Source organism: Dendropsophus ebraccatus, chromosome 6, assembly GCF_027789765.1.
Source record: "Dendropsophus ebraccatus isolate aDenEbr1 chromosome 6, aDenEbr1.pat, whole genome shotgun sequence".
Lineage (NCBI taxonomy): Eukaryota > Metazoa > Chordata > Amphibia > Anura > Hylidae > Dendropsophus > Dendropsophus ebraccatus.
Window position 1 is genome coordinate 35,617,968 of NC_091459.1, and position 12,065 is coordinate 35,630,032.

At 45.5% G+C, this 12,065-nt stretch overlaps 1 protein-coding gene across 1 annotated transcript in view; it reads right to left on the reverse strand.

Annotated features, from left to right (window-relative positions):
- Positions 1-10,890, reverse strand: part of PREP (prolyl endopeptidase) — an 85,882-nt gene extending 74,992 nt beyond the window's left edge. The window contains exons 1-5 of the mRNA XM_069973611.1: positions 10,715-10,890; positions 6,827-6,901; positions 5,499-5,632; positions 3,640-3,770; positions 541-750 (exon numbers count right to left, since the gene is read on the reverse strand). Of these exons, the coding sequence (XP_069829712.1) occupies positions 541-750; positions 3,640-3,770; positions 5,499-5,632; positions 6,827-6,901; positions 10,715-10,768 (604 nt within the window). The 5' untranslated portion in view covers positions 10,769-10,890. The remainder of the gene's footprint in view (positions 1-540; positions 751-3,639; positions 3,771-5,498; positions 5,633-6,826; positions 6,902-10,714) is intronic.
- Positions 10,891-12,065: the final 1,175 nt, after the last annotated feature.

The following is a 12,065-nucleotide window of genomic DNA, read 5'->3' on the forward strand; positions in this document are numbered from 1 at the left end:
ACTCTGGCAGCTGTGAACAGGTGGGTCCTCAGTCTAAAGATAGGTCTGGGCCTAAGAGGGGACACTTCCACAATATTCTATTTATGCTCTATCAGTTTTCTAGATGGGTATACCCCTTTAAAGATATTAAACCTGAGCTGTGGTTGGTTGCTATAGGCAAAATCACAACAGTTTTTATTCCATACAGTAGCAAATCTCATAGATCCTGTTATAGCCAGAGGTGGCAGCAGAGAGCACTGTGTCAGACTGGAAAGAATACGCCTCTTCCTTCAGGGCATACATCAGCTGATAAGTACTGGAAGACTTGAGACTTTTAAATAGAAGTAAATTATAAATCTATATATAACGTTATAACCTGAGTACCCCTTAAAGTAAGGGAGACTGTTCTCGTCTTCTTCTTCGTGCATTGCATGGCACTGTGGAGTACTGAGGCACATAGTAAGTTTGGTAAAGTAAGTTTGGTAAAGTAAGGGCAACTATTAGGGATGGGGGCCGAAGGTTCCCCATCCCTGCTATAAAGCAAACTGTAACATAACTCACCGTCACTTTTGCCTTCTTGTTTAGGATATGAGTTGTAGAACATCCCAACGCCATCATGGGTCCAAGACATACAGCTGAATTTCACCCTTTCCAGAATATCAGGGAGCTCTTGTTGGTCGCTGACCTTCATGAACTTGATTGTAACCCAGTCAGAACCACTGTTACTTAACCCATAGGCAAAGTACTCCCCATCCTCGGTGAATGCATAGCCTGGGAAAAGGAGAGATCATCAATTATTAGGACCTGCTTTACTATAAAACTACTTTATAAATCACTGACGAAGCAGATAAATCTGAAGAAACACAGAATGGGAAAGCAGGCCATAGACATAAACGTCAGCTGTGTTAGCATGGATACATGGTGATAAGATGGACTGTTTTACCCTGCTCGCCTCAGATACTTTGCACCAAAGGCAATTTTGAGTTTGGCCAAGACTAATGGTGTGTTTACACAGATTTATCTGACAGATTTTTGAAGCCAAAGCCAGGAATGGATTTAAAAAGGAGAATTCTCAGTCTTTCCTTTATGACCTGTTCTCAGTTTATAGTCTGTTCCTGGCTTTGGCTTCAAAAATCTCTATCTGTAAACGCACCATTAGCCTATGAGTGAGAACTGCAGTATACGTGAGCCACCTGCATAGCTTCTTCCGCCATAGGGAAACTTAGGAGTCATGGTGACCTACTGAGACATTACTAAATATAGTATAGCAGCACAGGCAAAAAGTAGAAAAAATTTTAATTAGTGCACACCTCACCAGACTGGGCTTAATGTCCGGGATAATCCAATGAATTTGAAGGAGACAGCACTTTGTAGAGTGAAAAACGGTGACCTTTATTGACAACTCAATGTTGCGACGTTTCGGCTATACACAGTAGCCTTCCTCAAGCATTGAGGAAGGCTACTGTGTATAGCCGAACCGCCGCAACATTGAGGTGTGAATAAAGGTCACCGTTTTTCACTCTACAAAGTGCTGTCTCCTTCAAATTCATTCTACTGTGACATTAGTCTATGGCTCGCCTTCCAAGAGCCGTAATGCTTTTTTTTATCGATATAGCCATATGAGGACTTTTTTTGTTTGTTTTTTGCTGGAACAATTTTACTTTTTAATTGGTCATTTTAGGATTCACGTAAACGTATTAACTTTTATTAAAGGGGTGCTCCAGCGTGGGGGCATTTTTTGGGGGGGACCGGGGAGGAGGTGGCTGAAATAAAAGACGTCCACTTACCTCCCCGGTTCCAGCGGCGGGTCCCGCATCACGGCGCTCCGGTGCCTGGTTCCCGGCCGCTTCCGGGTGTCTGACGCCGCCCGAGACGCTACGTCTTAGGGCCGCTCAGCCACTCAGTGAAGGAGGCAGGATCCGTTTGAAGTCCGCTGGGATCCCGCCTCCTTCACTGAGTGGCTGAGCGGCCCTGAGACGTAGCGTCTCGGGCGGCGTCAGACACCCGGAAGCGTCCGGGAACCGGGCATCGGAGCGCCGTGATGCGGGACCCGCCGCTGGAACCGGGGAGGTCCCAAAAAAAGTGTGCCCACACGCTGGATAACCCCTTTAACCATTTGGGGGGTGGAAGATATTAGTAGCACAATCAAACAATTACACAAATAACCAAGCACATATATAAGGCACCAGAAAGGTAAACTAGGATGTATTTTTAAAGCATACCTATCATGACGTATACCAGCCTGATCAGCGTGAAATTCCTTCTGCCACCGGAAGTTCGGGTATCCATAAATATTACCGCACTGGGTCAGTACTCTGCACAATCCTCATTCTGATCCAATTCGGCTTGAGCACAGTTCCGACCCGGTATGGTTATATGCATGGATTACGGCGTCAGAAGGAATTCCACTCCAATTGGGCCAGCCTACCTCATGACAGGTACGATTTAATTTTAGTTTTATATGGGTTCTGTATACACTTGACTGTTTTGCTCAGATTTCCATATCATCATCACGTGGTCCCTGCACACAAGTGCAATCTTGTCCCTCATAATTTGCTGAGTGCCATGACTGGGTGCAACAGCTTATATGGACACTGTCACTAAAACTAACTTTTGACATATCATCAGACACACAGCCGGTCTGATCAGAGGATATAGCTGGGGAGAAATTGCGGCAGCCCAATCCACTACCCGACCGGCAGCTCAGAATATCAAAAGTTCCCATAGATTTTTATGCGGAATATTGACAGACTGTGCTGCCGGCTGTAAACTGCATTGCGCTGCTGTGATCTTTCTCCGGCTATATATCCTCTAATTAGAGAGGTTGTCAGCAGTGACACCTGCTGTGATCAATAACTTATGACATGTCTATAACATTGTCAAAAGTTAATTCTAGTAACAGGTAAACTATGAGCAGGTTAGACAAATCTAACCTGCCGATAGCCCTCTATTACGCGCGGGACACAGAGGAGGAAGGTAGGTGTCTTACCTTCCCCCTTTGCACCGTTCCTGTGCCGTTAATGTAATTTTTGGTCCGGAGCACCTTTAGGAGCACTGTCCCGCCCCCAGAGAGCAAGCGGGCCCACCAGCTCCAATGATTATCATTAGAAGGAGCGGACTGGCTTGGCACTCTGGTGGCGGGGCAGTGCTCTGGACCAAGGATTACACTGTTAACAGCATGGGAACTTGCTGAAGCTTTCTTTAGGGTATGTGCACGTGGAGGAGAACACGCGCAGGACTTGCGGCGGATTCCACAAAGAATGGATGGGTTCATTCTTTGGGCGGACGGCAGAATCTGCCTTAACATAGAACGGAGTCTAAGGCACAGGCCGAGAGTGAAGCGGAAGCGTGCGGGGATGAGCGGTAGAATCCGACGCAAGTCCTCCGCGTGTTTTCCTGTGTGCACACACCCTTTGAGTAGACAGTCTTGAAATGCACTTAGCCCAGGCTAAATAACTCTGTCACATCTGAAGACTGTCTACTTGAAGTTTACACCAACTATTAGTTTGTTTAAAGTTCTCCAGAATTTGGTACCTGAATTCAATACATTTTTATACCATGGGGGGAGGGTCTGCCACCTAATAAATGTGGAGAGAAGTCCCGTATCTCATACTGATGCCCTCTCCTCAGAATAATTAGGTGTAAAGAAAGTTGTCTAACCTCGTAATGCAACAGTGCCGTCCTCAGAAAACTTATTAGGATCAAGGAAAACCCGGGCTTCAGCATCTAGGGAATCTTGAACATACATCACTCTTTGATTCTGAAGACCAGAGTTGTAGAAATAGAAATACCTTAAATGTGAAAGAAAAACTGTTGTTACTGGGTAAACCAGAGATACAAGAAACAATAGCAGCAATGCCTACTAGCAACAATAGCATCAATGTCTACTGCCAACAGTAGTACCAATGTCTACTCAAGTATTCAGTGATGGGAAGGACCTAAACTAAGATTAAAGGGGAACTATCAGCAGGCAAGACTAATCTGACCTGCTAATATTTCCCTATTGCACAGAAGGCGCTGAGGAGGAAGGTATGTGTCTTACCTTCCTCCTCGGCACCATTCTGGGGCAGTTAGTCATTTGCTCCACGGTCCTGTGAGACTGTTAGGAGCACTGGGGCACCAGTTAGGAGCACTGCCAACCCCTTTAGCACCGATATGGCCCCTCCACTCCTTTCCATAACATTAGAAAGCGTGGGCAGTCCTCCCAAGGCCTCATTCACACGTTCAGTGATTTTTCAGAAAACCAGTTTCCGTAAAATGCAAGTACTACTAGTTTGAGACTAACCCTTTAAGGCTATGCAAAGCAAGATAATGGGGAAAATCATTTTATGGTACTGTATGTAGAGATTTTGTATATTTGTCTGCAGTAAAACTTTCCCATGTGACAGTAGCCTCACAGCTGGAAAAACCCATATGGTTAAAGTGTCGCTGTCATTATAACTTTAAGAATCTAAAACAACAGTAGATGTGATATAAAGCAAGTCCGCATTATTGCATTATTTAAAGCAAGTTTACAATATTTTTTAGTTCTCATGGAAAACACTGCACTTCCTGTGTTCTGACAATTTTTCTCAAAAAACAGGAAACCGTCAGAAAACAGGAAGTCCTGTGTATCCCAGACCATCTGAGCGCTCACAGAGAGAAGACAGTCATGTGACTGATAGACACATTGAGCCGTGACTCTCTGTACTGGCTGGAAGCCAGTACCAGCACAAGTCAACACAAGTCAGAAAATCTGCCTTCAAGAGACTGGACCTGGATTTCTGGTAAGTTCAGCTTTGTTTTACAGCACGATAAAAAAAAAAAAAATTAAAATAATGAATGTAAATAGCAAACTTGCTTTATTTCACATCTACTGTTGATTTATATTTTGAAAAGTTATAACATTTTTAATCACTATTAGCAATCTTTCTGGGGCTAATAGTCTCATCTCCCCATCTTGCTGGCTGGTGTCACACGCTTGCTATACCCGTCCTATACAATAGGGGATGACACGCTGATTGCTGGGGGTCTGACTGCTGGGACCACCACTGATCCTAACAGTAATGCAATCACCCTGCAATGAATGGAGCGCTCAGCACACCCAGCCACTGTGGCCTGCAGGGTATGAACCCTTAGAATGATGGATGCCACTAAGCAGTATCAGTCATGATTATACAGTGGACTTATATGTAGAGGGTCTCTTGCCAATGTATATTTTCCAAGGATACTGCTAATGCAGTGTGAAACCAGCCTCAGGCATGCGTACACCCATAATGATAGATATTCTTTATGGACACAGACAGACTGTAAACTTAAAGGGGTATTCCAGGAAAAATGTACTTTTCCCCTATCCACAGGATAGAGGAAAAGTAGGAGATCTCGGGGAGGTCTGACCCCTGAACCCCACCCGGAGTTCAGTAATATCTGAAAGCCGAGCCGTGTAGTTACACAGACAGACTGAGGAGTCTGAGCCGCTGACTGCACACTACAATCTCATCTCACGGAGTAAGAAATAAGAACAATTGCACTCTACTTACCTCTTCCCTTTCTTGAAGTGGCAGCTATATTTAGGATAGTCGTATAGCTCAGTCATCCGTTCTTTAAATAGCCGTCTGACGGGACATTGCTCAAGAAATGGCATTGTAAGTTTGTTCTGAGCCTCCACAAAGGCCTGAAAAGGAGGAAATGCGGTGTCATATACGGCTGACAATCAATGACTCATCTTACCGTATAAAAAAAGGAAAACTAATAGAAAGTATCTTATATCTAAGAAACAAAGAGGGCTCCGCTGTAGTAAGCCTGCCCAGCTGTTTACCACTTATCCTAGGAATCACCAAGGATGAGAACTGCGCTGCCATCCAGAGATACTTCCTATTATACTCTATGGCAGATACGGAAACAGCCAAACTCACCATATTCCTATAGTCCTAAAGTGTACTTGTCATCAGGGCCGTATCAGCGGTGAATTCCACTCTGCCGGCAGAAGTTCGGGTCTCCATGGCTACAAACACGCAAGAGAATGTAACGCACGTAACCCCTGCTCTGATCCAATACCGGATGTGCACATTACAGTCTCATGCGTATTCGAAGCCATGGAGTCCCAAACTTCTGCTGACCCGAACAGGTACACTTTAACCTCTATAATGCTGGAATTCCTTAGAGCAGAAGTCCGGCGAAAATTTTTATTATTAAGTATTGCATTGCCCCCCAAAAGTTATAGAAATCACCAATATACACTTATTATGGGAGATGCTTATAAAGTGTTTTTTTCCCTGCACTTACTACTGCATCAAGGCTTCACTTCCTGGATAACATGGTGATGTCACGACCCAACTCCCAGAGCTGTGCGGGCTGTGGCTGCTGGAGAGGATGATGGCAGGGGGATACTGAGGGACACTGAGCATCCCTCTGCCATCATCCTCTCCAGCAGCCACAGCCCGCACAGCTCTGGGAGTCGGGTCGTGACATCACCATGTTATCCAGGAAGTGAAGCCTTGATGCAGTAGTAAGTGCAGGGGAAAAAAACACTTAATAAGCATTTCCCGTAATAAGTGGATATTGGTGATTTGTCTAACTTTTAGGAGGCAATACAATACTTTAAGAAAAATTTTCGCCGGACTTCTCCTTTAAACTGAGTACCCTGTGGCACTACAGTATGTGCGTGATTTCCAGCTTCAGCTTACAGCTTCCTGGCCGCCTTAACCTTTGGCACTCCTGCTGTTGGAAAACTACAATTCCCATCATACCTGGACAGCCAAAGCTTTAGCTGTCCAGGCATGATGGGAATTGTAGTTTTCCAACAGGCGGAAGGCTGAAGGTTCCCCATCCCTGGCCTGAGCATAGTGTAACGTGTAAGTACAACTACCTTTGTCTGCTCACTGTCTGGATCTTCCAGCCACCTGTATGGATCAGGCACTTTAACCCCATGGTAGTCGTCGATCTGTAAAACACACGAGGATAATACTGATGTTATAATATTGCAGGAAACAAGTAGAAACACAAATACACTATAACGTCTTCTAAAGTGTAAGGGCCCTATTCCACCGGACGATTATCGTTTGTATAATCGTTAACGATTAACGATCTCAAAGGACCACTATTGCGAAAGACCTGAAAACGTTCACTCATTTCCATGGAACGATAATCGTTACTTATGATCGTAATTGCGATCGTTTCTTCTTCGCTATTTATTCGCTATTGCGTTCGTATCTATTGCGAACGACCGAACGATGTCTTATTCAATGCGAACGATTTGCGAACGAGCAACGATAAAAATAGGTCCAGGTCTTATAAAGCGATCAACGATTTCTCGTTCGGTCGTTAATCGTTAACTGCATTTCAACCGAACGATTATCGTTTAGATTCGAACGATTTAACTAGGGCTGGGCGATAATGGCCTAAATGAATATCGCGATTTATCGTACATGTAGCCGCGGTAACGATAAATTGAACGATAATTATGACACGCCCCTTTTAAAAGCCACACCCCTTTTGAAAACCCCATTTTCCGATGGTAATACAAACGTGGATTTATTCCATATAACTAAGCAAACTTCACAAGTAGTACACAACGTTTTGGCGTCTCCTACACCATTTTCAAGTGCCACTTGAAAATGGCGTAGGAGACGGCGAAACATCGTATATTACTTGTAAAGTTTGCTGCACATTGTTATATGTAATAAATTCACGTTTGTATTACCATCAGAGTGTATCTATATCATCTATCTCCTATCTATCTATCTATCTCCTATCTACGTATATCATCTATCTATCTCCTATCTATCTGTCTATACATACACACACACACATATATGTGTGTGTGGTGGGTGGTGGGTGTGTGTGTGTGTGCGTGTATGTATAGACAGATAGATAGGAGATAGATAGATAGATAGATAGATAGATAGATAGATAGATGATATAGATAGGAGATAGATAGGAGATAGGAGATAGATAGATAGGAGATAGATAGATAGATGATATAGATAGGAGATAGATAGATGATATAGATAGGAGATAGATAGATAGATAGATAGATAGATAGATAGATAGATAGATAGATAGGAGATAGATGATATAGATAGATAGGAGATAGATAGGAGATAGATAGGATATAGATAGATAGGAGATAGATAGATAGATGATATAGATAGGAGATAGATAGATAGATAGATAGATGATATAGATAGGAGATAGATAGATAGATGATATAGATAGGAGATAGATAGGAGATAGATAGGATATAGATAGATAGGAGATAGATAGATAGATGATATAGATAGGAGATAGATAGATAGATAGATGATATAGATAGGAGATAGATAGATAGATAGATGATATAGATAGGAGATAGATAGATAGATGATATAGATAGGAGATAGATAGATAGATGATATAGATAGGAGATAGATAGATAGATGATATAGATAGGAGATAGATAGATAGATGATATAGATAGGAGATAGATAGATAGATGATATAGATAGGAGATAGATAGATAGATAGATAGATAGGAGATAGATAGGAGCTAGATAGGAGCTAGATAGGAGCTAGATAGGAGCTAGATAGGTGATAGATAGGTGATAGATAGGTGATAGATAGGTGATAGATAGGTGATAGATAGGTGATAGATAGGTGATAGATAGGTGATAGATACATGATAGATGATATCTATCTATATCATCTATCTATATCATATCATCTATCTATCTTCTATCTATCCATCCATCCCCAGTCACTCAGTGGCTGCAGGGGGTCAGGTATAGGTCGGCACCTCCATGTTCCCCCGGGCACCGCTCTCTCTCTCCCGCACAGGAATCCTCGGCCCCTGTCACGCAGTGCTGTAGCACATGTATCTGTGTTCCGGACTGAGCGTCGCACACGGCCGCTTCCAGCACTGACAAAACATAACGGGGCTCCGAGAATTCCTGTGCGGGACAGAGTGCGGTGGCCAGTGGAGCATGGAGGTGCCGACCGATACCTGACCCCAACTGTATGTGCGGGGGAGGGGGGGCAGGGCTCACCATGCAGCTTCCAGAGAAGCTAGAAGTGAGCCCCCGGCAGCAGCAGCACAAAGCACTCACTGGAGGGGACCCTGCCGTCTGTGTGCAGCCTGTCACATCTCCAGTCTTCCTCTTCAGCCCCCCGCAGCAGGATCTTCCATCCCTTCCCCTGCAGCAGTATATGTGCGTCCTGGCTCGGGAGGTAAATCGGATCATCAGCTGTCCAGCCTTCACCTCTTCACCCGGGACCCCTCTCTCTCCCTGCACCAGAGCACGCGGCCGCCGGGTGGGGGGGGAAATACCGCAGATACCGTCCTGGCAGAGTTGAGGTCGGTTAACCGACGCCAGTGACGGTATCGGTATTTTTGCGGTATACCGCCCAGCCCTAGATTTAACGATAATCTGAACGATAATCGTCCGGTGGAATAGGGCCCTAAGGCTAGGGCTGTGTTCGCACTCTGTTCTGCCGTGAACGGCCTTGTTTAACACTACAAACAGCCAGAATTAATGATGATGATCATTAAGAAGGCATTAAACTGCAGTCATTCACGCAGAACGGCCATTGTTTGTACAGCGTGTGAATACAGCCTACGGCTGGGTTCACACTATGTATATTTGAGGCTGTATTTGTGAGGCTGCATAGCAACCAAAACCAGGAGTGGATTGAAAACACAGAAAGGATCTGTTCACACAATGTTGAAATTGAGTGGATGGCCGCCATATAACAGTAAATAACGGCCATTATTTCAATACCACAGCCGTTGTTTTAAAATAACAGCAAATATTTGCCATTAAATGACGGCCATCCACTCAATTACAACATTATGTGAACAGATCCTTTCTGTGTTTTCAATCCACTCCTGGTTTTGGTTGCTATACAGCCTCACAAATACAGCCTCAAATATACATAGTGTGAACCCAGCTTAAGGCTGCGTTCACACTACGTATATTTCAGTCAGTATATTCCAGTCATTATTGCAACCAAAACCAGGAGTGGATTAAAAACACAGAAAGGATCTGTTCACACAATGGTGAAATTGAGTGGATGGCCGCCATTTAATGGCAAATATTTGCTGTTATTTTAGAACAACGGCTGTTATATTGAAATAATGGCCGTTATTTACTGTTATATGGCGGCCATCCACTCAATTTCACCATTGTGTGAACAGAGCCTTTCTGTGTTTTTAATCCACTCCTGGTTTTGGTTGCAATATGAGGACCACAATACTGACTGAAATATACGTAGTGTGAACGCAGCCTAACAGAGTAATGATAAGTCATGGCCACAAAGTGACTTCCAGGGATCCATAAGGGAAAATGGTGATTGTTTTGGGAAAGTCTGATAGGTGATCACACATCCCCCAACCTGCACCTCCCTGCATGCTGGGGGTTGTAGTTCTGCATCTCCTGTATAGGTCAGGGATCACTGCACTAGTATATGGATATATATATACATATGGAGTATGGTCCAGGAGCTCTGTGACAGCTCAGGGCTGAGGCCTCATTCACATCATGGCTCCTGAATAATCGCAGGATCCATCAGTCACTGGATGTGTGTGATATTACAGGAGCCGTGTGGGAACAGCGGCTTATTCTTTCCAGGAAACCGCGCAGCCGGGCTGTGTACACTGTCAGCCCCATGTAATAGGTGCAGACCAGTGCAGCTCTCCGTCTATAGAGCCGGCACCGACAGGACCGTGTACGGTGACTAAGCGCTCTCCGCCCCGCACACAGACCGGCCCCGCCGCACTCACTGCGCTCTCATCGCGGAACACTTCCGGGTAGCTGAAGGGCCGGGGCTGCTGCATCTCCTCACGGTGCTGACGACTACACAAAGACGGCTCCGCTACACACTCCAGGAAGACTGCACGGCCTGACCGAGAAGAAGTGCGGGCGCCGAGCAATGACGACACCGACTGGATTTATGTCACCACATTGAGCCGACAGGGGGCGCTCTACAAAGCAGGCTGGAGCCCGGGAGATTCCATGTCACTGACATGTACAGAGAGGGAGGATAGTGCAGGCTGAGTGACAGGACCGGACTGGGACTATAGGCAGCTCGGTCATACAGTCCCCACATCATACAGTCCCCACCAACTCACATCATACAGTCCCCACATCATACAGTCCCCATCAGCCCTCATACAGTCCCCACATCATACAGTCCCCATCAGCCCTCATACAGTCCCCACCAACTCACAAACAGTCCCCACCAACTCACATCATACAGTCCCCATCAGCCCTCATACAGTCCCCACCAACTCACAAACAGTCCCCACCAACTCACATCATACAGTCCCCACCAACTCACATCATACAGTCCCCATCAGCCCTCATACAGTCCCCACCAACTCACAAACAGTCCCCACCAACTCACATCATACAGTCCCCACCAACTCACATCATACAGTCCCCACCAACTCACAGTCCCCACCAACTCACATCATACAGTCCCCACCAACTCACATCATACAGTCCCCACCAACTCACAGTCCCCACCAACTCACATCATACAGTCCCCACCAACTCACAGTCCCCACCAGCTTACATACAGTCCCCACCAACTCAGATACAGTCCCCACCAACTCACATACAGTCCCCACCAGCTTACATACAGTCCCCACCAACCCTCATACAGTCCCCACCATCCCACATACAGTGCCCACCAACTCACATCATACAGTCCCCACCAACTCACATCATACAGTCCCCACCAACTCACATACAGTCCCCACCATCCCACATACAGTCCCCACCAACTCACATCATACAGTCCCCACCAACTCAGATACAGTTCCCACCAACTCACATCATACAGTCCCCACCAACTCAGATACAGTCCCCACCAACTCACATACAGTCCCCACCAGCTTACATACAGTCCCCACCAACCCTCATACAGTCCCCACCATCCCACATACAGTGCCCACCAACTCACATCATACAGTCCCCACCAACTCACATACAGTCCCCACCAACTCACATCATACAGTCCCCATCAGCCCTCATACAGTCCCCACCAACTCACATACAGTCCCCACCAGCTTACATACAGTCCCCACCAACTCACATCATACAGTCCCCACCAACTCACATACAGTTCCC